Source organism: Camellia sinensis, chromosome 2, assembly GCF_055761805.1.
Source record: "Camellia sinensis isolate YWXY chromosome 2, ASM5576180v1, whole genome shotgun sequence".
In the NCBI taxonomy this organism is placed as follows: Eukaryota; Viridiplantae; Streptophyta; class Magnoliopsida; order Ericales; family Theaceae; genus Camellia; species Camellia sinensis.
Window position 1 is genome coordinate 88,921,447 of NC_138962.1, and position 27,766 is coordinate 88,949,212.

At 39.8% G+C, this 27,766-nt stretch overlaps 1 protein-coding gene across 1 annotated transcript; it reads left to right on the top strand.

Annotated features, from left to right (window-relative positions):
• The first annotated feature begins 3,854 nt into the window (after positions 1–3,854).
• LOC114257295 (disease resistance protein RPM1) lies at positions 3,855–12,779 on the top strand. The gene is made up of 6 exons (XM_082915048.1): positions 3,855–4,366; positions 4,456–4,576; positions 6,594–6,695; positions 9,449–12,189; positions 12,287–12,327; positions 12,496–12,779. The coding sequence occupies exon 4, from the start codon at positions 9,499–9,501 to the stop codon at positions 12,184–12,186; it is 2,688 nt and encodes an 895-aa protein (XP_082771174.1). The 5' UTR covers positions 3,855–4,366; positions 4,456–4,576; positions 6,594–6,695; positions 9,449–9,498; the 3' UTR covers positions 12,187–12,189; positions 12,287–12,327; positions 12,496–12,779.
• Positions 12,780–27,766: the final 14,987 nt, after the last annotated feature.

The following is a 27,766-nucleotide window of genomic DNA, read 5'->3' on the forward strand; positions in this document are numbered from 1 at the left end:
GTGGAATTGAGTTTTGGAAGTTTGATTTGACATGTGAAGTAATAAAATTTGTTTGGTTATGAGTTTTGGAAACAGTTTTCAAAACTTAATTCAAATTGTTATAACTCATAACAAAACACACTAATTTCACACTATTGAAAATTTTGATCAACACACATAACCAAACTCTTTTTAAAATTCAATTAAAATTTTTTTTTATTAACAAAAAATAACATTAATCAATTTTTTAATTAAAAATACTACAAAGGAAATAATTTTTTTTTTCAAAATAAATATTCAAAAAATTTAAATCATAAATATTTAAATAATCTAAAAAATATAATAAGTAACAAATTAAAATAAATATTCAAAAAATTTAAATCGTAAAAATTTAAATAATTTAAATATTCAAAAAATTTAAATAATTTTAAATTTTAATATTTTAAATTTAAAAATAACTCTACACTCAAATCGTAACCAAATATATAACAAAAAAAAATTAAAATATTTAAAAATATTTTTATAAAATAGAGTTTGAATTTATTTTTATAAAATATTTTAAAATTTAAAAAATTAAAATCATAATATTTAAAAATTAAAATATTTAAAAATATTCAAAAAATTAAAAAATTAAAAAAATCGTAACATATTTAAATATTAAAATATTTAAAATCTTAACAAAATTAAAATATTTAAAAAATTAAAATATTGATTTGAATTGAATTTTGAATTATGTATTTGGTTATGAATTTTGAAAGGTAATAATTATGTTTTGAATTGAGTTTTGAGAAAGGAAAAATTAGTCTAAGGTCCCTCTCCTATTTTTAGTAATGGAAGAGATCCATAATATTATTTTATGATGTCTAAGGTCCCTCAACCCCACGTATACCTCACGGCTTCAAACCTTCACCCCTCTCTCTCTTTTCTCTCTCTCTCTCAGACTCACGTCTCACTTCTTCTCTCTCCTCGCTGCTCTTCTCTCTCTCATCGATCCAACTCGATCAATCTAAGATCCCTATGTCAAGAACTCCTCGGCCACTTCTTGCTCCGGTTGAACCGGCGTATGAAGGTCTTCTACCATGGCTCGGGGACGCCGTATGAAATGATTGATATCAATGTGGTGTGTTGTGTTGTGTATGGGGTCTCTCAAAATAGGTGTGTGTATCTCCTTCTCCCTCCCTAACCTGAGAAAGAGAGAGTGAGATCTCTCATTTTCAAAATGCAACCCACCCCCATGAACCACACCTTCCTCACGACCTTTTCTCTCTCTAGACACCCACCCCTCATATCATAACTTCCTTCCCTTTTTATCCGTGTGTTCTCCTCTCCCTGAATTCAACAGAGAGAGAGAGAGAGATTGAGTTACCATTTGGTCCACCAACTTTAACACCCCTCCAACCCATCACAAGATAGAACCGAAGATAATAGTCTGAGAGAGAGAGAGATAGTTTCAGAGATAGGTCCGTTTCTTGATAGAACTGGGTGCTTACTCCCCTTCATGTGAGACATGTATGTATAGATCGAACATGCAGAGAGAGAGAGAGAGATTAGAGAGAAATGGGTTTCTATGGTCTCCATGCCCGTGTGTGCTGCTGTGTCATGCGTATATCAGTGTGTGTATTTTTTGTCAAAGTTGCCGAGAGAGAGATTAAGCATCAATTTTAATCTTTTTTTTTGTCAAAGCTACTGAGAGAGAGATTAAATATCAGTGTGTGTATAGATTAAACATCAATTTTTATTTTTTTTAAAGAAAAGAAATTAAGTGATTAAACATGGGAATTGTTTATTCCAAGGCATATTTTGGGAAGTGATTTTGTTTTGGAATTTCTTTGGATTCCTAGAATTTCTCTGAAGGAAGAAGATGATGAACAAAGAAGATGATGATGAAGGCTTTAGGAATTTCTCTGGACTTCTCAGAATTTTCTCTGGACAAAGAAGATGATGGAGGCTTTAGGAATTTCTTTGAGAAGTCTAGAATTTCTCTGGAGAGAAATTTCTCTAGACTTCTCAGAATTTCTCTGGACAAAGAAGATGATGAAAGCTTTAGAAATTTCTTTGGGAAGTCCAGAATTTCTCTGGATTTCTCAGAATTTCTCTGGACAAATAAGATGATGACGGCTTTAGGAATTTCTCTGGTGAGAAATTTCTCTGGACTTCTCAGAATTTCTATAGACAAAGAAGATGATGAAAGCTTTAGGAATTTCTCTAGAAGGTCCAAAGTTTTTCTGGAGAGAAATTTCTCTGGACTTCTTGGAATTTCTCTGGACAAAGATGAAGGCATTAATTTGAATCTGTACAATGATAGATGACATCAACTATCATAATAAAGAGAAATAATCCTTACCTGTTGACTCTTTAATCAATATGAATCTGTACAAGTTAAGGGTAGAGAGAACTTGCAGAATACGATACAATACATGTCATCTAAATAAAACAAGCATTAATTGATCAAAAAAATAAAAATAAAACAAGCATTAAAGAAAAATATCTCAGATGAAGCAATGTGTTAGGATCTTAAAGATGACTCTGTTTCTTTGTGATTAGAAAGACAAAGTTCAGATTCCAGAAAACTGTAAATTTAAATGTCTATACTGACTTTTAAACCTCAAACTCCCTTAGAAAAACAAATTCGTGGTGTTATGTCAAAGTTGAGAACTTGCTTTTATTAGACAGAATTAAGAAAATTGGAGTTGGATAATCCTCACTCCAAGTTTGATGCTTTCTAAACTGTTATTAATTCACTGAAGTGGAAACAACCTTTAATTAGTTAGGTAGATAATGGCATGAATCCCCACTCCCAAAATCACTCTCTTCATCCCCAATATACTCTGAGCCGTTTGATTATGCTTTGAGATCTTATGTTTTGAAATTCGCATCACATCGCACGTTTGAGGGCATAGTTTTAAATATGATATGTATTGGTGTTTTTGGCTTTATGATGCCGTTACACTTCAGTACACCAGTACGAATGAGAATAAAAATTGTGTTGGTCCCGTTCACGATATGTGTTAGTTATTTACGATCAGATTTTCAGAATTTCACGATCAGTACACCAGTACGAAGGTTTAAGTTAGAAATTTCTCTGGAAAGCCGGGATTTTCTCTGAAAAGTGAAGTTCAGAGAAATTTTCAGAATTTCTCTGGATCAGATTTTCTCTGGGCCGAATTTTCTCTGGATCAATGTTAAGGGACTTAGACATTATGAAAATATTGAGTGTCCTTTATGCTATAAAATCTTAATACCAGGGACCTTAAAAAAAATCCCCCTTTGAGAAATGGGTGTAGAATTATGATTTGAAAGTTCAAAACAAACACCATACTCAAATCAATGAGTAGAACTATAATTTGAAAGGCTTACCAAACGGAGTCATAGTCAACAAAATACAAAAGATAGACTTGATAAAAAAATGGTTGATTTAAAAATTAGGGCCTAAATACAATAAGGTTTCGTTTGGTGGGTTAATTTTTTAGTTTTTTAGTTTAAAATTAAAAAGTTCATTTGAATTTATTTTTGTAAGAAAAAAAAAGAAAAGTAAATGGTTGTGATTTAATATAATTTATTAGGGTAAATTGCATATATCTCTCTCGAGGTTTAACTAAATTACAGATATTTCTGAGGTTTCGGAAATTACAGATACCCCATTGAGATTTATATTTTCATAACAAATTGCCCCATGAGATTTATATTTTCATAACAATTTGCCCTCTAATTTGTTATGCAAATAGTACTTTCAAGGGATATTTGTAACTTCTCAAATCTCAAGAGGGTATCTGTAATTTTGCTAAAACTCGAGAGGTATATGTAATTTGTCCAATTTATTATTATTATTATTATTTTGACTAATTTAAATAAAAAGCCAAATTAGCTAACATGCCAACGGAGGGCTGTCATTATTGTTTTATCTGTATCTATACTACTCTCTATATTAAGAGGGAGTTAAGGGAGCTACAGTATCAAGTTTGCACAATGTTTTGCATGTTCGGTAAATTCAGGCTTTCTCAGCTAATGGTGACCGTTGGATTAGCATCTTAGATCATTGGATTAGCAAGAACTCTTGGATCTTTTTCACTTTCTGAATCCCAGCTTCTCTTTAGCTTGTTTTTTTTTTTTTTTTTTTCACTCTCTCTCTCTCTCTCTCTCTACGATACTGAAATGACGATCTGAATGACGGTGAGACGAGAGCTCCACGACGATGATGTCGAAACCCTACCGGATATGGGTTTGCAATTTGTATCCGTACTCTCCAAGCCTACCAGAAATAGGTCCAACCAGATCGATGGCGTCAAATACTTGATCGGTGACCTCTGCTTTGAAACCCTTGATCTTCTACTGAAGCCCTTGGTCCTCCGTTGAAGCTTGTTCGAGATTTCATCCTATTTTGTACCAGGTAATTCTCTTCGTTGTCGCATGCAATGTTGTTTTAGTTAGGATTGAAATGTTAGAAGCTTAACCCAGCTCCACTTCGGCTCTATTCAGATTGCTGCCGTTGAAACTGAGTCACGATCATCAATATCAGCTCTCGGTGTTCTTCAATTGCTCTCAATCACTACTTAGATAACTGGGTTTGAAAGGTCCGTTGACTTTGTTTGCGGTTCAGGTGAGTGATGATGTTACCAGAACTTCGTTGTATTTTTACTTTATGCAAGAGACGAAGATAAATTTTCTTTCTTTTGTATTTTAGAGTGTGTTTGGGTCATGAATTTAATTAGGAATTTGAATTATTCGGATCATGTATTTGGGTATGGATTTGGAAAGAAGAAAAAAAAAAAAGTTGGGTGAAATATTTGAATCTACTGTTTGTAATCAACTTTCTTTGATTTTTGCTTCATAAAAAATGGCAAATCCAGACATCAAGGTGCTTAGCAAGTGACCAAACACTATGATTTTTGTTTTCTCTAATTTTTCTCAAAAAAAAAAAAAAAAAAAAAAAAATCACTGCTTAAACGATGAATGTTAAAATTTAGAGATAGATAGACGCTGAACGTTAAAGAGAAAGGAGAATTTTGACTGGCAGGTAGATAACTTTGACCCACCTGGGTTGATATACAACAATAGTATATATCATTATGTTATACAAATCGAAAGGAGTGGACCTTGAGTAGATTGAAGCCACCCTTCAAAGTTGCACACCATGTATGTCATGATATGTATCAGAAAATTATAGCCACGTGTGATTGCGAAACTGGTAGTTAGATGTTCTTAAGTGTGAATTCAATAGTGAAGTTTCTTGGTCTTTTTTTACAGTCTCTTAGGCTATTTAAAAAAGTTGGATGTATAACTTATTATGTTTCTTTGTTTATATGGTGGAAGCAGGTGGAGTTTGGAGCCTATGGGTTATGGTTGTTGAAAAATTTTAAATTTTTGAGATATTAATTTGTGATTATATTTTAATTTTAAATATCAAATAACAATTCCAATCAAATAATCAAAGACAAATGATCACACCGATTTAACATGAAAAAATCACAATTTAAGCTTCTCTAATTGTGATAAAAAAAAACTACGAGCGCATAAATGACTGCTCGAGCAGTCATACAACTTTGACTGCATTTTTACTTTTTGCTTGGGGGGCGCTGTCCCGAATCCGCATTGGGGCACTGATTCCCGTACATATAGTCAGCAAAGTGGCAAATGTGAAAGCCTTAAGATCACAAACTCCTCTTTATACGCACAATTTGACTTGGATTCGCATTTAAACACTTACATCCTTACTGAAATAAAGGAGCGAATAAACTTACAATTGAAAAGAGTTTTGTCAAACGGGATTACAAATTATAAAAACCTAACAGTTGTAGTATAGTTTATTCATCTGGCTGCTTTTTTTTGGTACTTTAAAAAAGCCTCAAGGTAGCTGTTTGTTGGTGTTCTTGTTACTCTATTTTGCTAAAGCTCAGTTAGGTGGAAGAGAGTGCAGGACAACGTATGCTTTTTCCTTTTGTACTTGTCTTCTTTCTTTCAAGTAGTTCTGTACTAAGATTTGAGATATATGATTATGTTTCCCTTCTTTTCTTTTCTTTTTTTTTTTGGGCTAAGGCCATTCACAGGAGTTTATTTATGTTCGTGGAAGTACTAAGATTATTATGGGCTCTTTTGGGAACAATGGTAAAAAGCCAAAAAGTTGGCTTTTTAGCTTTTTTTAGCAAAAAAAGCTAACTTTTTTACCCAAAACAAAAAAAGCTAACTTTTTTACCCAAAACAACCCAACTTTTTGCCAAAAAAGCCACTAAAAAAGTCAAAAAGCCAAAAAGTCAGCTTTTTACCAGCTTTTTATCATCTTTATTTTGTCCTATTCATTGACAAATATTCATATGAATTTAAAGTTTTTACTGAATTTTTAATCTGTAAGTCTATATACATGCTAACATTTGAAATTATTTTGGCAAAATTTAAATTGAGTTTACCGAGCTTGACTAATCCATTTCAAAAAATTTCTTCCCAAGGTAACGTATTTATGTGCTTTATTCACTCTATAGCAGTGCAATAAATATGCAAAAGTGCACATTGTTAAAAATGTTGAAATTAATCCCTTATAGTTGTAGACCATTCATGTAGAAATTCTTTAAGATACATTCTGTTATCTTACATCTTAAACTTTGTTCTTTTATTTCTTCCAGATTTTGACATGTCAGATTAACTCCCAACTCCATCGAAGAGGAAGAGGATCAGAAAGTCCACAACTCCATCGCCACCAAAGCCATCTGCAAATCTGCTAAAAAGTCAGTTTATGTTTCATTCTCAACTATATATGTGTGCGCGCTCGCATATTGTGTATCTTTATTGCCTGTTGACATGCTTATTTTTGTAAATGTTGATCTTATTTTTTATTGCCTGTTGACATTCGCACCATATTGGTTACATACATATGTGAAACATTGGACAGAATATTTGGAATTCCTATCATTATTGCCAAAAATGAAAATTGCCTAACATCCTTAAAAAAAACTAGCACAATTTCATCCACAATGATGTGGCAGGAGAGGTGTGAGCTTTTAATTAGTATACACCCATGTAGAACTCAACTCCCTTATCACATCATTGTGAGCAAATGCAAGAGTTTAAATTGTGGGTATCTAACATTTTTGATAAAAAATAATGTTATGCATTTCTTTCAATGAAAAATGATTAGTCTCAAAATATTATTTGTTGTATCAATGAATACTCTCTACCAATAAAAAATCACGACACACAATGATTCATTCTTTATCTCATAACTATCTAATAAAATTGAGTTGTCCTCAGGCAAAAATCTTTTTAGTTAGTTTTTTTGAGTTGTGACTTTTGTAACGGGGGACTAAAAAATTTGTTTGGATTGGCTTTGTTTTTTTTCTTTTTTGATTTTTATAAGAGAAAAAGTGAAATGATTTTAGTTTTGATGTGATATTTTATCTTATTGACTTATTTAATTTATTTTGTCTTCTATAATATTTTTAGTCCCAACTAGACGCCAAACAGTACCTGAGTCAATCGGTACCACTCAAAAATTTTTCCACCACATATGATTTAGAATTCCACGTAAAGAATATTGGATACATCATTGTTATTTAAGTCTAAAAAACTAGACGCACTTTTTAAATTTAATGATGTGATAATCAATATAAATATTTAAAGTAATATTTTCTTTCATATTTTTTCTAATCATTAACCAATCATATCATTTACACATCATTGAGTTTAGAAAATAGATGTAAAAAGTGAACTTGTATATTATTTTCCTATTACATAGTATTCTGATAACACTAATTTGTCCTTTGGGATTTTTTTAGTGATTTTTTTATTTACTTTTTTTGTTTTTGGTAAACTTATTTTTTAAAAATTTTAGGAAAATTATAATAAAGAAACAAACCCTTAAGATTTGACTCTTGTAACAAAAAAGATCATGAGTTTTTAATTTTATTAATTTAAATTTTAAAATTTTTAATTTATTTTCAATTTAAATCATTAATCTATTTTAGTTAAGTAAAACTGACAAAAATATATATGATATTTTAGTTACTAAACTCAATAAAAAAAATGTATTTTAGACAATTTTTGTACACATACATTGAGTATAATAACAAAAATAAATTTTTTCGCCAGTTCACTTAACGAAAATAAGTAAATGGTTTATATTAAAATAAATTAAAAGATTATAATTTAAAATTTAAATTGATAAAAGTAAAACTCAACGTTTATTTTGTTATAAGGTTAAAGCTTTGAATTGTTTTTTTGAGGTAATTTATCCTAATTTTTTTTTCAAAGGGGGTTAAACTTATATAATCCACTCGACTTGACAAATCATGAAAGTTAAAAAAAAATACAAAAACTCGTGAAAATGTCCAGTAAAGATAGAAGAAAAATAATTAAAAATAGAAGTTTTTTTTTTTACCCTGTTTTTTGGTGTGTATATGTCTTTAGTGAACTTATTTTGGATTTTTTAAATATTTTTTCCTTCTATCCTAGACAGACTGAAAAGTAAACAATTTTAATACAAATTTTGAAAAATACTAATAACAAAAAGTATAAATTACAAACACATTTTTTGAAATTTACTTAAAATACGGATTGCTTCCTATGGTTTTGAAAATTATATTTCACCTCCTGAAGTTTTTAATTGCATAACAAATGACCCATTTTATTAATTAATAATGATGTCGATTTACAGTTTTTAATGATATCAGAGATATATTTTAATTAATAATTTAGATATTTTTATTATTGTATAGAAGAGTAGTTAAAAATTTTATTTTTCCTATTAATTCTGTTAAATAAAAAATTAGAATAAATTGATATTTGTAATTTATAAAATCATAATAGGCAATACATATTTTAAGCAAATAGAAAGGCCTCGTTTGGGAACCTTTCCTTTTAGTCAAAAAGTCAAAAAATTATTAAATTAGCCAAAAAGCCAACAACTCATACAAAAAAGTCAAAGATTCTCTTTTTTCTCTACTTTTTGCACATCTTTTCGTAAAAGCCCAAAAAGTCATCCCAAACATATTACTTTTTTTAGCTCATATTTTAGCCAAATAGTCAAAAAATTATTAAATTAGCCTGCTCCCAAACGAGGCCTAAGAGATATATTCATATTTTATCCTAATAAAAAAAGTTAAGATAAATTATAAATACACCATTGAGATTTACTTAAAATATGAATTGCTCATATAATTCTAGAAATTACATCCCGACTTCTGAAGTTTGTAATTTTATAATAAATAACTTATTTTATCAATAAATCATCAAATCTATTAACAATTATTAATAATGTTAAAAATATATTTCAATTAATAATTTAAAAAATTTAATATTATATAGGAGAGTAGTTAGAAGTTTTATTTTTTTAATCAATTTTATTTTTAAATGTATATGTAATTTACCGAAAAAGATAAAGTAGGGTGGCAAACGAAGGAAGGAAGAGTCCTCGATGACGAATTCCACAATTGGTTCATCACTCTAATACTACAGAAGAACTAACTCAGACTTAAAAGTGCAGGGTGTTAAGAAGTAATGAAAGAGTGGAGAAGGCGGTAATAGATTGCAAAAATGGCCTTAGCGGCGGTGGACCTTTTGATTGGGAGGATAGTTTCCGCACTTCAAAGCGAAGCATCGTTGATTGGAGGAGTTCGTGATGAACTCAACCAACTCCAGCAGGAGTTAAAAAGCATGAAATCTTTTCTAGAGGATGCCGATAGAACGACGGCCCAGACAGAAGGAGAGAAGACCTGGGTGGACAATGTTAGAGACTTGACCTACAAGGCTGAAAATATCATAGACGAGTTCATGTATCACATGAACAAACAAGAAGTTCAAGGTAAATTCAGAAGGCTCCTCTGTCACATAGTCTATGCACCAAAGAATCTGTGGGTAAGACATCGAATAGCCACACAGTTACAGGAGATCAACAACACGATCAAAGCCATCCCAGAAAGAAACCAACGTTATCGGGTCGATCGTGTAGGAGGAGCAAACTCAGGCTCAGGCTCCGGCTCCCATGATCATCAGGGACAGAAGCCAAACAGCGCTGAGGACACTTTATTTGTTAAAGATGATGATCTAGTGGGGATCGAAGATGGAAAGCGACAACTACTGGGCTGGTTGATGGACAAAGAACTACAGCGCGCTGTTATTTCTGTTGTCGGAATGGGCGGTTCAGGCAAGACCACTCTAGTTGCCAAGGCCTATAACAACCAAACTGTCAAGCAACATTTCCACTGCTATGCATGGATAACCGTGTCTCAAACTTATGTAGTTGATGACTTACTTAGAAGCATGATTAAGGAATTTTACCCTGCCACCAAGGAAGCAGTTCCATTGGATTTAAGTAGTAAGAGCCACAAAGAGTTGCTCGAGATGATTTCCAACTATTTAAAATCAAAAAGGTATGTAGTTGTCTTGGATGATGTATGGAGTCAAAACCTCTGGCAGCAAATATGTATATCACTTCCAGATGAAGGAAAAGGAAGTCGGGTCATCCTTACAACCCGAAAGGAAGACGTAGCTTGCTTTAACTTTGGGGTTAAACTTCATGTTCATCATATGAACCCTTTGGGTGTGGATGACGCATGGGATCTCTTTTGTATGAAAGCTTTTTCGAGCAACCGTAGTAGATGTTGTCCTAAAGAGCTCGAATCCTTGGCTCATGACCTGGTTGCAAAATGTGAAGGACTACCTCTTGCAATTGCAGCTTTGGGTGGTGTCATGTCCACCAAACATATGGAATTGGATTGGAGAAAAGCTTATAATAGCTTGAGCTGGGAGTTGAGCAATAATCCTGATTTAGAAGCAGTGAAAACTATCTTGTTGTATAGCTTTAATGAGTTGCCATACCAACTAAAGCATTGCTTCTTATATTGTTGCCTTTTCCCAGAAGATTATCGGATTCGAAGGAAGAGGCTCATTAGACTTTGGATGGCAGAAGGATTCGTAGAAAAGAGAAAGGGGTTAACAGTAGAGGAAGTAGCAGATAGCTACCTTATGGATCTAGTTTGCCGAAGCATGCTTCAAGTCATAAAGACGAACCCATCAGGCAGGCCAAAAGAATGTAAAATGCACGATCTTGTGCGAGAAATTGCCATTTCCACATCAGAAACTGAGAAGTTTTGTGTTGTATATGATGGCAAAGAAGCTAAGGAAGAAAGTGGAACCGGAGCACGTCGCTTATCGATTCAAACAAATGGTGGAGAATTGCAATCATGGAAGGGCATGTTGCAACAGCTTCGGTCTCTTCTTGTATTTTATGATGATGAGATATCATTGCCACAAGGGTTACGACTGTTAAAAGTCTTCGATCTGCAGGATGTACCAATCGAAAAATTACCAAATGAGCTTGTGGATCTTTTCAATTTAAGGTACTTGAACTTGAAAAGAACAATGGTGAGGGAACTTCCAAAATCCATTGGAAGACTTTGCAACCTTGAAACTTTAGACATTAGGGATTCCAAAATACAAGTTCTCCCAACTGGAATCACAAAGTTGAAGAAATTGCGGCATCTAATTATGTACCGCTACAACGAGGCTGGAGATGGCAGTGAGTTTGAATATGTTTATGGTACAGCAGCACCAGCTAATATTTGCAAGCTTTCAAACTTGCAAGTTTTGGCATGTGTAGAAGCAGAATCAGACTTGATGAAGCGACTAAGGAACATGACGCAGCTCAAGAGGATTGGCATTACAAAGCTGAGAGAAGCAGATGAGGTGGATTTGTGTATTGCAATCCAAAAAATGAATCTCCTTCATTACTTATTTGTGATGGTGAGTGATGAGAATGAATGCCTCCGAATGGATAAACTCTCCTCGGCTCCTCCCTATCTCAAGACGCTCATTTTAGTTGGAAAATTGGAGAAAGTTCCCCGTTGGTTCCACTCACTTCAAAATCTCACGCTTTTGTATTTGCATTGGTCCAGACTGGAAGAAAACCTTCTTCCTTACATCCAAGAACTTCCCAGTTTGGGGGAATTGACTCTTATTAATGCATGTGAAGGAAGACAACAGCTATGCTTTAGTACTGGGTTCCCTAAACTTAGGGATTTGCATTTGGAGAACTTCCCCCAGTTAAATGAGATTATTATAGAAAAAGGGGTTATGCCAGGTCTCCAGGGATTTTGGATTTCGGAATGCATACAGTTGAAGATGTTGCCTCATGGTATCGAGTATCTCGAAGATCTCCAAATATTGAATTTGAATTTTGTTACACATGACCTCACACGTCGAGAAAAAAGCAAGGAATACTGACAGGTGCGACACATACCACACATCAACGTTGTTTTATATATCGCAAAACAGTTGGCTTCATTTCATTGTCTCTTATTTGTCTCATTTGGTTTCTTACCAGTGGACTGACAAAGACAATCCTCCTGATTCCCTAGCATGAAGGTAAAACTGCTCTTTCCATATCTTAAGTACTATTAAACTTCAAATTCCATCTTTGGTTGCATTCTTGGTTTCCCAAATCTACTAGCTTTTTGGTGTTATGTTATTATTATTATTATTTTTAATCAAATAGTGTTCAAATTTTTCCTACTTTGCAATGTTGCTTTCCAGGTCTCCAGCTTGCTAAGATTATGAAGAAATAAACATTGTGATCAGTTTACTTGGTTGCCAAAATGAGAAGTTCACACAACCCCACCCCACCCCCCAGTTCGCTGTTTTTGTCTTTGGAGTGATGTTATTAAGAGTAATCCAGTTTTCTTGTTTGTGCGCGTGCGTGTGCGCGATGTGTTGTGCTATATTAAATAAGTTCTATCCAGGACAAGATATGGTGAATGTTTTATCTTTGTAATTTCAGCTTTGTGAGATGAAGATTTCTTTAGACATTTTGATGAACATCTCTTCAATATGCATGTATATGTATTTGTTGTTGTGGTGGTTGTCCTCTTTACTTCTGTATTGTTGATTTTGTTTCTAACAGCATATATAAGATACATTACAAATACATCCCTTAAAATTTTCTTAAGATACAAATTGTTTCATATGGTTCTTGAAATTACAAATATTCCCTTATCAAAATTTATCATTTTACATAATTGAAACAAAAAAATAAAAATAAAAATAAAAACAGATTCATAACTATTCTTCTATACAATTATAAAATTACTAAAACTATTCATTCAAAATATATTGTTGACATAATTAAATTTATTTATTTATTATTATTATTTTTTCAAAATGTGAAGATTTTATTAAAATAAAATGAGATCGCATAACAGAGAGAGAGGCCACCAACCTTGACAAGTGCAAAATACAGCCAGGCTGGGGAATTGAATTCCCATATGCAAACTTGCCCGGTTATACTCCTCGGCTGACGTCCTCTTCTTTGAAAGTAGCCCGGCTGGCTCCTCGACTCTTCAACCTGTCTCTTCAGTTCTGACGTCGCCATAAATGGGGACACGTGGCGGGCTGCCATTGGTTCTCGAGCAGCCAACCCGCCGTTTTGCCGGAATTTGAATTTGGGCGGTCTCTTTTCCTCTATAAACATGCCCCTGCCATCTTCCTTCCGTTCTTACTGCCTCTTTTGCTTATCAAGCTTCACAGAGCTCCTGCCCCTTGTTCCTTGCCAACGCTGAGTTTGTGCTTGAAGAAGAGGACTCTGCCCTACGCTCGTAAGTCCTCAAACTTCTCTTTTGTTGTCGTTTTCTTTGATATTTCACATATTAGGGCATGAAATTGTAGCTTTTAGGCCTTGGGCACCTAAAACCATCCCAAACCCTCCATTGTTAACGGTGTTCTTCATTTTTCCTGAAGAACACTGAAGAACTGGGGCGGACCGGGCTCCTGGTCTTCATTTGATCCGAAAAACCAATCTAACCGAGCAAATAACATATTTGTCTCAGCCCCAGCAAAAACCGAGATAACAAAAGGAATCGGTCGCTCGACCGGGCTAAAATCTGGTCTGCTTGGGCGACCGAGCTCCTTGTCAGCCTCTACGACCGAGGTGGTTTAGCAATCTGGATGACCGAGCTAAAGTCAAGCTCGCTTTGCGCGACCGCGCTCCCTCTTACACTTGCCCTCATTTTCCTGCAGAGTCTAAGGGGACCACTGTCCCATCCTGAGGCTCCCAAAGACCAAGCAGCCACAAATCACCTGACAGTGCCAAACCAAAGCCGAGCTAATATAGCCGGTCGTCAATGGGGAAATTCCGCTTCCTCGTTGATACTCCGGCTGCCCTAGCTGCGTTCAGGGAGGAGTACGGCATCCCGGCCGACGTCCACCTGGAACTCGCAGAGGAAGAGACCACGCCTTGGGGTAGAACAGAACAATGCCCCTTCACCGTGCTGTCAATCGTCGAAGGAGGCCTCCGTTTCCCACTAAACCCACTTATCACCGAGTTCCTCCGCCGCACCGGGCTGGCACCCACACAAGTGTCCACCAACACTTATCGAATTATCAACGGCGTCCATGAACTGAACAATCGGCTAGGCACCAACTTAGGTCTAGCCGAGATATTGAGGCAATACACGATGGGTCACACCGGTGACGGTGTAGCTTATTACTTGAAAATCAGATTGGGCAAGGAGAAAATTGTAACCGGTACCCCGGATAAAGATTTGCACGACGACGATTTTTTCTGGGTGTCGGGCAATTACGAAACAGCCGAGGTACCAGGCTGGTTTATAAGCAAGAACTTCGATTCCTCATGTAAGCCGCTCAAACTTGCTCGGTCAGCTTACCTCTTTATTCTGTAATTAACCGGTTTTCCTGTTTCTTTTGCAGCAATCCAAGCCTTGCAAGCCAACTATCAATTCCCCAACGTAGAGGCAATTCGGACCGTGCTTCGCCATTCCCACCAAGAATGCAACGATTTGCTCGGTTACACCCCAACCTACAGGTACTCTGCTCCTCGCCAGAGTAAAGTAACAGACTTCCTCCGTGCTCCATCACCACCTCCAGACCCTACCCTTCCTGACGTCCCTTTAATCCGGTTGACAGACGAACAAGAAATGGCCAAAAGAAGTCGAATAAAAAATCTCCTCACTGCAACCTCGGCCGAGATACCAAGCGTCGTCGCCCGCTCCCCGGCTGCTGGTCAATCAAGTGCCGCCGTGGTCGCCTTAGCTTCTCCAGCCGCCAGGCAGTCTAGCCAAGAAATACGCTGGGCTGGCAAAAGACCATGGGCAGATCCCTCTGCCGAGCTCGTCGCCGAACTGACAATCGAGCAACCTGTCGACAGGGTCAGCCCCATCCCAGCATAGCGGCCGCAGCTAAAGCACCGGGGCAAAGAGATCCCGGCAAATGCTTTGGTCAAAGGCGACAAGGAGCACTTGCTTGCCTTCGACCTCTCAAAGGCTCTGCTGCTGCCCAGCGACGTGGTTGGCAGCGACCACGTTCCTGACACCCGGCTGGTCAAATCCACTGTGAAGTCCATGACCAGGGTAAGAATTTCAATCTTCTGCTTCAATTTTCACAAGTGTTTGCACGGTTTCTTCTCTGATCAAATTCTCATTTTGCAGGCCATCCAAAAGCAGCACTTGGTCATGAAGCGCATCCACAGACTTCGGCAGAAGGCGAGTGATACCGCCAGCCAAGTCAAAAGCCTCCAAACCGAGCTTGGCCGAGTGAGGTCATCGCTCGAAGCTGCCAGTTTTGACAACAACAGGCTGCTCGGCCAACTTGAAGCAGCCGAGAAAGAGAAGGACGGGCTCCAGGCCGAGCTTGACGAGCTTAAGAAGTCCAGGAAAAAAGAATGCGAGGACGCCAATAACGCCGGCTTCAATGAAGCCGAGGAAAACTACAAGAAACAAGTCTTTGCCACCCAGGACATTTACTTCAAGGCTGGATGGAAGGCTGCCTGTCAACAGCTCGGTCAGGGTCCTGACACTGACGTGTTTGCTACTCCACCGGCTGTCTTTTTACTGACCTACCTCATTCCATATGCCAATGACACCTTCAGCGCGCTGCAAGCTGAGGCCGAGGAAGGACTTGAAGAAGAGAGCGAGGTAGACGCTGAAGGAGAGGATCAAACCGAACAGGAGCAGGCCGGCCAGACTGGGACCGGTGTCCAGGACCCAACTGCCACGGTCAACCTGGAGGCTGATGAGGAATTCCCTGATCTCTCCCCCTAGCTTAGATTTCTTTTTTCTGTTTCTGTAAATGTAACCGGGCTAAGTTCCCCACCTTTTGTATTAACTTTTTATCAATGAAAAGCTTTGATTTCATGAAGTGTTTGGACGGTCGTCATTAGTTCCTTTTTCAGCAAAACATCTCGGTATAAATTTGAAAATTGAACATAACACCTAAGTTGAACTCACCAACTCTTCCAACCGGAGTAAATCATCTCGGTTGGGAATCCAAAGTTGGACAAAACACCAACTCTTCCAACTGGAGTAAATCATCTCGGTTGGGAATCCGAAGTTGGGCAAAACACCAACTCTTCCAACCGGAGTAAATCATCTCGGTTGGGAATCCTAAGTTGGGCAAAACACCAACTCTTCCAACCGGAGTAAATCATCTCGGTTGGGAATCCTAAGTTGGGCAAAACACCAACTCTTCCAACCGGAGTAAATCATCTCGGTGGGGAATCCGAAGTTGGGCAAAACACCAACTCTTCCAACCGGAGTAAATCATCTCGGTTGGGAATCCTAAGTTAGGCAAAACACCAACTCTTCCAACCGGAGTAAATCATCTCGGTTGGGAATCTGAAGTTGGGAAAAACACCAACTCTTCCAATCGGAGTAAATCATCTCGGTTGGGAATCCTAAGTTGGGCAAAACACCAACTCTTCCAACCGGAGTAAATCATCTCGATTGGGAACCCGAAGTTGGGCAAAACACCAACTCTTCCAACCGGAGTAAATCATCTCAGTTGGGAATCCGAAGTTGGGCAAAACACCAACTCTTCCAACCGGAGTAAATCATCTCGGTTGGGAATCCTAAGTGGGGCAAAACACCAACTCTTCCAACCGGAGTAAATCATCTCGGTTGGGAATCCTAAGTTGGGCAAAACACCAACTCTTCCAACCGGAGTAAATCATCTCGGTTTTTTCATTAAAACAACAGTCCAAGTGCTAAAGCAAAATTACTTCTATATATTGACAAAAAGAATTACATTCTGAAGTGCAAGCCAAAAGAAATTCCTTTGCACAAGAAAAGAAAGAAAAAGCTTAGAAATAATACAGTTTCAGGTTGGCCACATTCCATGGCCGGGGTATTGCTCTTCCTTCTAGATCCTCCAAGTGGTAAGCCCCCTTGCCCGCCAGACCGGTGATCTTGTAGGGTCCTTCCCAATTTGCCCCTAGTTTGCCTTCACCTGGCACCAGGGTGTTGCCCATAACTTTCCTCAAAACCCAATCACCAACTTTGAACGGTCTGGGGTGCACCGTCTTGTTGTACTTCTTTGAGAGCTCTTGTTGGTAGGTGGCCACATGGATGAGGCCTTCTCCTGACGCTCTTCCACTAGGTCCAGCTCCAAGGCAATAGCCTCGCCATTCAGTTCGGGCTCAAAACTCTCGCTTCTTAGGGTGGGCATGCCAACTTCCAAAGGTTTGACCGCCTCTATGCCATAAGCCAAAGCAAATGGAGTTTCCCCGGTAGATCGCCGCGGGGTTGTTCGGTATGCCCAAAGGACGCTGGGTAATTCCTCAGCCCATTTTCCCTTTGCCTTCTCCAGTCGTTTCTTCAGTCCATCCAGTATAGTCTTGTTCGATGCCTCGGCTTGACCATTGGACTGCGGGTAAGCCGAAGTGGAGTTGTAGAATTCAATCTTCAAATCTTCACAAAATCCTCTGAATAGGCGACCGTCAAACTGGGTGCCATTATCAGAGATCAAGATCTTGGGGACGCCAAACCGCGTGACCACGTTCTGCCAGACAAACCGTTTCACGTCTTTCTCTTTGATTGTTGCCAAGGGCTCAGCTTCAACCCATTTTGTGAAGTAATCTGTGGCCGCAATGAAGAATTTCCGGTTGCCCGGTGCTGTTGGCAGTGGCCCCACTATATCTAGCCCCCACATGGCGAAGGGCCAAGGACTGGTGAGGGGAAAAAGTTCCCTAGTAGGCTGATGGATCTGATGGGCGAATTTCTGGCATTTTTCGCACTTGCGAACGTACTTTTGTGCGTTGGCCTGCATGCACGGCCACCAGTATCCCTGCGAAATAGCTCGGTAGGCCAAGGACCTGCCCCCTATGTGGCTGCCACAAATGCCTTCGTGAATTTCGTACAAGAAGGCCACCACACTACTTGGGTGCACGCACTTTAGATAAGGACCAGTGAAGGACTTTTTATACAACGCACCAGATGGAGAGAGCCAAAACCGCTCTGACTTCACCCGGACTTTGTGTGCTTCTTTCTTGTCAGTTGGTAGAGTCCGGTCTCTGAGGAACAAGATTAAGGGGTCCATCCAGGAAGGACCTAGCGTGGCGCAAAGTACATCCGTCTGCCCGGCGTCTTCAATGCTTGGCCTTGGAAGAAAGTCAATTAACAGGGGGTTTGGAGATGTACTATCTACCATCGATGCAAGGCCGGCCAGCTTATCAGCTTGGCTGTTTTCTTCACGGCCAATCTGTTGGACACGGATTGCCTGAAACTGCTTGATGTGTTCCCTGACCAGAGCTTGGTACTTCGCCATTCTGTCATCCTTTGCTTCGTAAATCCCAGAGACTTGGTTAACCACAAGCTGGGAATCACTGTAAACCAGTAGCTCGGCAGCCTTCATTTGAATAGCGCTCTTGAGCCCAGGGAGAATGGCCTCGTACTCAGCCTCGTTGTTAGATGCTGGGAAGCCAAGCGTGATAGAATGTTCAATGGTTAGGCCATCTGGGGAGATAAGAACGATACCTAGGCCGGCACCGTGACGGTTGGACGCTCCATCAACAAAAAGCTTCTAGCAGTCTGATGGGTCCTGAGAGTTGCGAAGGGTAATGGGATCACGGTTTCTTGGCTGTCTGGTTTCAAGTTCTGTGTTGATTGGTTCCACTTCAGCCCCCCTTGGTGATTCGGCACCGGACTCAGCAAGTCGGTCTACAATGCTTAAGCCCGTAGGCGAATCTCCAGGTTGCGATATTATGTCGGCCGCAGGCTCTGTGCTGAGTAGTTCCATTACTTCACCCTCTGACGACGCGGTACCGGACAGAGTGGGTGGGTCAACAGTACCCGACTCCGTCATCGCGTCACTGGTTGGTTGAATTGTACAAGTTGAGGGTACTATGGTGGGGCGCACAAATTCCGCGTCGGCAACTCCACCCAGTTGTCGTATCTCGGTCAAGCTTGCAGTCCCTTCTTCCTCTGCCACGGCAATATCGACCGGGCATACCGGATGAGTTCCTGGCGAGAATTCAGCAACGAAATCGGCCAAAGTTTGGGCCTTTATGGCTGTGCGCGGTTGGAACTTTACATCAAACTGTCCCAATTCGACCGCCCACTTGAGAATTCGGCCTGAAAAGTCCGCCCGTTCAAACAAGGCCTTAAGGGGAAACTCGGTCAGTACGATGATGGTATGGGCGTGAAAATAATGCGCCAACTTCCTTGAAGCCATCATCAATGCCAACGCAAGCTTTTCCAGCGGCAAGTACCTCGTCTCAGCCGGCAGCAAGGTCTTACTGACATAGAAAATTGGGAGGTGCTTGATTCCTTCAACTCGGACTAGCACCGCACTGACTGCGTGCTGTGAGACGGCAAGGTAAAGGTAGAGTTCTTCACCCGGCTTTGGTGTAACCAACAGTGGCGGAGAAGACAGATATTTCTTGAGCTCGGCCAAAGCTCGGTCACACTCTTCGTCCCATGAGAACTTTGACTTCAAAGCTTGAAGGAAAGGGCGGCAGCGATCTGATGACCGACTTATAAACCGATTAAGCGCGGTGGCCATCCCGGCCAGATGCTGCACGTCCTTAGCCGAGCTGGGCTGCTTCAATTCTTGCACGGCTCTGATCTGAGTAGGGTCTACTTCGATGCCTCGGTTCGTGACTAGGAACCCCAAAAATTTTCCGGATCCCAGGCCAAAGGCACACTTTGACGCATTCAAGCGCAGCTTGTGCTTCTTTAGAATGGAAAACATCTCGGCTAAGTCGGACAAATGGTTTGCCTCATGTCGGCTCTTTACCACCATATCATCGATGTAAGCCTCCATTGTCCGGCCAAGCAAAGGAGCAAACATTTTGGTCACCATCCTCTGAAAGGTTGCCCCGGCGTTCTTCAAACCAAAAGGCATGACTCGGTAGTAGAAGAGTCCCCTTGGAGTCGTGAAAGAGGTGATCTCTCGGTCAGGCCCATGCATGGCGATCTGATGGTAGCCGCGATAGGCATCCAAGAAACTGAGCCTATTATGTCCAGCCGTCAAGTCCACAAGCTGGTCAATTCGCGGCAAAGGGAAGCTATCTTTAGGACAAGCTCGGTTGACTGTCTTATAGTCGACACAAACTCGCCACTTTCCATTCTTCTTGGGCACCACTACTGTGTTGGAAATCCACCGAGGGTAGTGCACTTCCTGAATTGCTCGTGCCTCAAGCAAGTTCTTCACCTCCTCTGCAACTACCTCGGCGTGATGTAGTGCTGATCTCCTTGTTCGCTGGATGACTGGCTTTGCCCCAGGGAAGACGTTGAGGTGATGGCAGATAAAACTTGGATCGAGGCCAGGCATGTCGTAAGGCGACCATGCGAAGACTTCGGTGTTGGCCATCAAAAACTCAACCATCTCGGTCCTCTCTTGGGCAGTAAGGCTGGAACCGAGCAGGAAGAACTTATCCGGCCGCTCTGTATCGAGTCGCACCTCAACCAGGTCCTCCACTACTTTGTCCTCCGCCTTAGTGCCCACATCCTCCAGAACTCCTCGGCCTTCCGGTCCTTCTATCATTTGTACAAACCCTTTGGCGGCCCTGCTGCCGTTCACCGCCACGAAGCACTGTTTGGACATGACTTGATCCCCCCAGATCTCCTCGATTGCCCCCATAGCCGAGGAGAATCTCATCACCTAGTGGTAGGTCGACGCCACAGCTTGCATAGCGTGAAGCCATCCCCTTCCAAGGATAAGGTTGTACGTCGAAGGCATTTGTAGCACCCAAAACTCCACTTGCTTGACCACGGATCCCGCTTTAACCGGCAGGATAATCTTTCCCAAGGGCCACTCCGATTGCGAGTTGAAACCAACCAGTGGCGAAGTTGCCGGAGCCAAGTCTGTCTCTCGGAGTTTAAGCTGCTTGAACGCATCAAAATACATGATCTCGACCGAGTTTCCCTGATCGATCAAGATCCGTTTAACATCAAATTCCTTGACGCGTAGTGTTATTACTAGGGCATCGTTGTGCGGCGTCTGGATACGCTCTAGATCCCTTGAAGTGAAACTAATCGCATCTTTTTCTTCAGTCTTCCCTCTTTTGATGGCAGGCTGTACTGACAAAACTTCCCTCATATGCTCTGCCTTTTTTATCATGCCCCGGAGTTCGCAAACACGCTCCGGTTCCACGATGCCGTGGATGACATTAATAACTCCTTGTGGTGGTGCGTCTCGGTCATCCTGTCCCCTGGGATCGACCGGAGCCTGATTCGGCTTTATGCCGCCATCAATGTAAAGGTCTAGGTGCCCGGCCGTGACCAGCTCTTCCAAGTGTTGCCTCAAAGGCAAACAATCCTCAGTCCGGTGGCCTCTCTCCCGGTGGAATGTGCAACGATACCGCGGATTGTAGCCCTTCTGCCCATCGCCTAACTTAGCAGGAAACTGGACATACTCCTCATCTCGGATTTCACTAAGTATGCAATAAATTAGAATCTTGAAGACCGTGGTGATGCCAGTCCTTGCCTTCAATCTTCTGTTGGCATCTGCAACATCATCTCGGGTGTAGTCATCCCGGTCGTTCCGACGTCCTCCACCCCGGTGCTTACGATTCGAGCCACGGTCTGATTCCTCTACTCTGTCACTTGAGCGGCTGGACTCTTGCCCAACTGCGTGCACTTTGCCTGCCGTCTTCTTGTCTGTTGCTACCGGAGTTGACTTCGCGGTAGATGTTGATGCATCATCCTCGACCCGGATGTGCTCATTGATGCGCTGCATGAGCTGGCCCATGGACGTCGGTTGGTGCATGGTGAGCGAGTCCCGCAGTCTATGTCCGACCGGGAGACCACGCTTGTATTGAGTGATTGCAAGGTTGACCGGGCAATCCAAGATCTCGTTGAAGGTCTCCCAATACCTGGAGTTATATGCCTTCAGTGTGTCGCTCGGTTCCATCTTGACACTTAGTAAGTGATCGACTTCCTTTGGTGTTTTTGTGTTGGTTTTGAAGCGCGTCATAAAGGCTTCGGCCAACTGGTGCCACCTTTGTATGCTCGCTTCCGGTAACCTCTTGAACCACTTCAAGCCCAACTCGCCTAAACTTGACGGGAAGATAAGGCACATAAGCCCGTCATTTTGCCGATGTCCGGCCATAACCTGTCGGAAGTGGCTTACGTGCATGTAAGGATCAATTTTTCCATCGTAGAGTGTGAACTTAGGTTGGTGGAAGCCTGCCGGAAGCGGTGTTGTTTCTATTTCCGGGGAAAAAGGGGTGGCGCTCAGCCTGGCCAGGTCCGTATCTACAAAGAGCGGCGCTGTTGGGCGGGGTGGAGGCATTCCGACCTCCTCGCTGGCGTGAACCCCATAGGATAGCCGTTGAAACGCCGGCACCCTTTGAGCCTCCCGGCGGCGAGCTCGTTCCTTCAAGACTGCCCGCAAATCCTCTGAATGAGCGGAGTAAGAGTACCTCGACGTCGTCACCGGACGTGAGGGTTTGTAGGTGCTGTCTTGCGCACTAGACTTTTCTGCATGCGCGTCGAAATCACCAACCTGGTAACTTCTGGTAATAGATATGGACTGAGTGCGTCGCTGACTCTGACCGCCTGAACGGCGGGATGGGGTGCGCTCACTGTGGTCACCCACTCCAGCTACACCTTTCCCTTTGACATGCCGCTTCAGATCCTCCATCTCCGCCGCCATTCACCGGATGACAGTGTCTTGGTCACTCAACTTATTTTCCAGACGTCTGGCGTGTGAGTCTCTCCTCCGCCGGTGACCGTCAGGACTCCGTGAATGACCATGACTTCTGCCGCGCTTATCCCGCGCGTCTCCTGACTGTCCTCCGGTGGGCGTCCCCAAGTCCGCCATTAGATGGATGGCGGGAGGGCCTTCTCTCCTTCGGGTGAACTCCGGGGTGGCTCTGTCTATGGCAGACAACGGAAACTTGTCGTTGTTCGCCATGGACGGCGATCAGATGAACCTGGAAGACAAGGTTTTGTCTGTCAAGCTTCCCACAGACGGCGCCAATTGTACGGGGAGCAAATATTCAGGCAAGCCCGTATTCCTTTCTTCCAAGTTCCTGTCTGTCCGATCGACCTGCGAGCATAACGGCGGTGAGCTACCCGGCGGTGTGTGGCCGGAAAACCCCTCCGACGGTCAAGTTAGCACACACCTTAGGATAAGAGAAAGAGAGAGGAGTGTTAGAGTGTAGGAGTTATTTACAAAGTGTTCGTCCTCCTCCGCATGGGGGGCGCAAACATGCTTATATACCCTTCTGCGCCCCAAACCTGCTTCCAATGGTCTCTCAACACGTGGCTCTGCTATCCCATCTGTTAGCACAAATCCTGCTGAGTGTCACCTAATCTCAACTTCCCGCTCACTCTACTGGGAGCTCGGCAGTCGAGCTGCACCATCTTGTCCGCCAACGGTCATGCTGTGCTTCATGTCCAAGCACTCCACTAGCTAAGCTTAATAAGGGCCGGGCTAGGCAACATCTCGAAAAAGCCGAGCAAACAGGCACCTCGGCTTACCACGCCTTTCCGGGCGCCGGTCACTTAACTTGACTTGCTTCGCCTCTGTCAAACATGTAGCTCGGTCCAACCAAGCGTTGCCTTAACCGAGCAACTTCTTTCCAAACTGGGCGACACATCCTCGGCCCAACTCTGTCCGGCCCAAATCTATCCGGTATAACTCTATATCATTAATCTCCCTCTCAAAGATATAAAGGAATTACACAGGTATACTCTCAATTACCTAGCGAATCCACGCCCGAATTGAACCAACCCCTATGTGCCTCTTCCAGCCCCGTCTTCACCTCAGAATTGTCTTGATGATGAGCCACTCCAGAATCCACCAAAGCTTCAGGCTCGAATTCTTCAGAATCCACCGAAGAACAACTCTCTCTTTTGTATAGAATGAACAAACAATCCTTTGATGTATCCTCCTTAAACCATGAGTTGAATACTCAATGAAACATCAAAGAAAACTAGCAAAATAGCCCCAGATATAAACCCTAGAACCCAAGAAGAAGATCTGGAGGCGTAACCTTAGATTTGGACTGAAACATGTATTTATAGAACTCTGTCCCGCGATCTCCGCTCGAGCGTCAGATTGGCCGCTCGAGCGGACCGACGCTTGAGCGCGGAAAGTTCCGCTCGAGCGGGAAAAAACAACATCCAGTATTTTTACAGGCGAATAAACTTCTGGAACTCAGCATTCTCCGCTCGAGCGGGGGACTGTCCGCTCGAGCGGACAGGCAACTTTGAAAGAATTAATTAGCTCGATCCCCATCATAATCAGCGAAGTGGTAATCTTGAAAGAATTAACATCACAAAACTTCTCTGCAAGGCACAATTCAGGTTAGATTCGCATCTAAAAACACATAGCCTCACTGAAATAAAAAGTGCGAAAGCAAATACAACTTAAAGAAGTTTTGTCAAACAGAGTTGCCAAGAATAAAAACCTAACAATATTTTAGGATTCGTCGAGTACATCATCTCTGCAAAAAATCAAGACAATCAGATAACGGAAGCCACATGTTCGGATCAATTTTGTATAAAAAAATATGAACGGTGAGAAAATAAATAGTTCATACAAAATTGACAATTTATTGAAATCTTCATAGAAAAACGTCAATAATCGTAAATTTTTAGCGACATGTTCAGACAATCGTCAGAAGAAGTCTTTTTTAGAGACGATTTTGATAGAACCAACTTTCAGCAACGAATTGAGAGAACTTAATGTGAATTAAATCTAACTATTAACACCGGCTGCTAATTTACCCTAAAAGTAGTAACTATAAATATTTAAATGGACATGAATGTATTACAATTTGCAACATGAAGAATTCTACGTTCACGAAAGATGTTTCAAGAAATCCTTCATGAGCCATCCTAGCCACAAGCTCAATATTTGATGTTTTATTGTGTGTGCTGCACTCGCAAGTAGTAGGTTACAACCTACCAATTATTAAACACTATAAAGAAAAATTAACTTTATATTATTTGCAAATTAGGACTTGAAATTTAAAACATACTTACATTGAGGTTTTTTTTTTTTTTTTTTTTTTTTGCATTTTTCATGTCTACCTTGCATCATCTACTGCGAATATTTTTCAAACCTTTCAACGAGTAGACTATAAGTGTAATTTCTCACACTCGATGAATATTACATTGCTTGTATCATTACTCTCAGTCCTCTAGAAAATTAAAAATAGTAGACAAAGAGATTATAAAAATGAAAACTTTTTATTGAATATTTGAAAATTATAGAGATTATAAGAAAGATAGTGAGAAACACTCTTACTCACTTATAAGACTCTGTTTCTTGACTCTACTTTTACAAGAGACAGAGTGAACTTCAGCTTTGGAATTGAAAAGTATAAAATTAAAAGATAAGAATAACCTTTTATATTTTAATTTATTTAAACTAACAAAGCTAGTAGTGGTATCTCCACCACTTTGATATTATTCGATATGTGACTCCTTTGTCTATACTCACCATGTGGTCCACTTTGTTGTCTCTCCTTGGCTATATCTGTCATGTGAGCTCTCTTTTAGTTTTTTCTGTCTTGGCTTCTTCAATTATGTGAGACTTTCCTGGCTTTGTTCTCCATGTGAGTTGTCTGAAAAATTCTTGTGTTTTTTTAGCCTAATTTGTCATATGAACTTCTGCATATTTTTCAGAAATGGAGAGGTCCATGTCTTGTATGGATTCATAGTAAATTTAGGCTATTCTTTGATTTTATAGAGTTTCCAAACATTATCTCTTCTTAAAGCATCTTAAGTATTTCCTTTACTTTGTCTTTTACAAGCTTGAAGGGTTCAATGAAGACTCTTTGGATTCTTACAACCATAACTCTCTTCCCATCATAGTAGATTGTTGGCTCTAAAGGGTGGAAAATAGTTTCTAATGTATTATGAAAAAATAAGAGCCTATCAATTTTGTCGATGATAGGATCATATCCCTTCCATGATATTTCTTTTTCATCACGGTAGAAAGGATTTCGACTGTTGACTGGGTAAAGATACCATATCTAATATGGTTAATAAAACTGAATTTTAGATCTTTCAGCCAAAGTAGACATGATATGTGTCTTGATAAGATTTGGGTTTACTCCCATAACTGTAATAGTATATTTAACTATTGCTGGAAATTTATTTAAAAGCAGAAAATCCTCTCCATCAATTTTGACAAAATCAACAATTCCCAGTTCAATCCAATGCATATTAATTTTATTCACTAATAACTTAATACTTGGCCAGCCATAATCCCAATTTAAGGATTCTGCTAAGGATGGCATACGAAGGATTTCTTCGTGTTCATCTTGTTGTTTGGCATTTTGTTTAATTTTTTCAGCCAACTCTTTTGGGGAAAAAAAAAACGTTTATATTTCTTTCAAAACGCAAATTCTTTTTTATCTTTCTTCCATCATTTTTTCATCATTGCGGATGATGTTAAGCTCCTTTTCTAGAAACCCAACATAATCAGTAAGAGAATTGATAATTCTGCACACATCTTTTTGTTTGTTATTGTGTAGAGCAAACCAAGAATCTTTAAAAAGTTTGCCACTTTCTGATGCTAGTCCCGAATTATAAAATGGTTTTTCGATTATAGCAGGGATTTTTGCTATATCTATATCTTCGAGTTTGAAGGTTAACTCATATTTTCGCTTTTTTGATGGTTCTCCTGTTAAGAATCCCTTTGACTTTTTTTTGGTTAAAATTTGAATTTTTTTTCTCTTTACTGTCGCGGTTTCAAGCGTACGGACTTTGTTAGCTGAAGAATTTTTTGAATCCTTCCACTGATAGTTTTCAAATTTACAGCCTAGTTTGTCACAAAATTAACACGGGTTTCTTTCCTTTGTTAGCTGCATTTGTGATTTCCTACACCATAAAACTTAATTCCATTGTTAGAGAATTTGCAATGGAATTTTTCTCAAAAGAAATATATTTAACATCAAAACTAAAATAATAAAACTATTGCTGCCATCTGTATAGTTTGCCTTGACTTACATCTCTTAAATCTTTTTTCAAAAATATCTTGAAACACTTATTATCTGTTCTGATAATGAAATGTTCAGAAAGTAAAAAAATATAAAAAGATTGTATACCATTTTTTTATTGTAAGAAATTCTTTTTCATTTATGTGATATCTTGTTTTAGCTTCTTTAAAACTACCACTCCAATATCTACATATCTTTTTTTCATATTTATTAGGAGATATTAATTTTAATATTGTTCCCCAATTATTCTCAAAGACATCTACTTCTAAGATTAATTTATCTCCTTGATTAGAAAAACTTAATTTAGAAAGTTTTTTTTATTATCTTCTTTATATTAGATACGTTTTTAGTATTTCCTTAATTCCAACTCCAATTTTCTTTCCTAACTTTTTGCTTAATCAGTTTACTAATTTAGATAAGAGCATCTCCAACGGTAATAGGCATTTTACCTATCTAAATATTACTATAAAGTATATATTTTATTTTGCCTATCAGTTATTTTATGTTTTTACTTCAACCATGCTCTTTATTTTAGCTATTTATCTAAATACTATTAATTTTATAGAATGCCACGTCAACAACAAAGATGGAGGGAAATGATCCTAATGATTAAATACA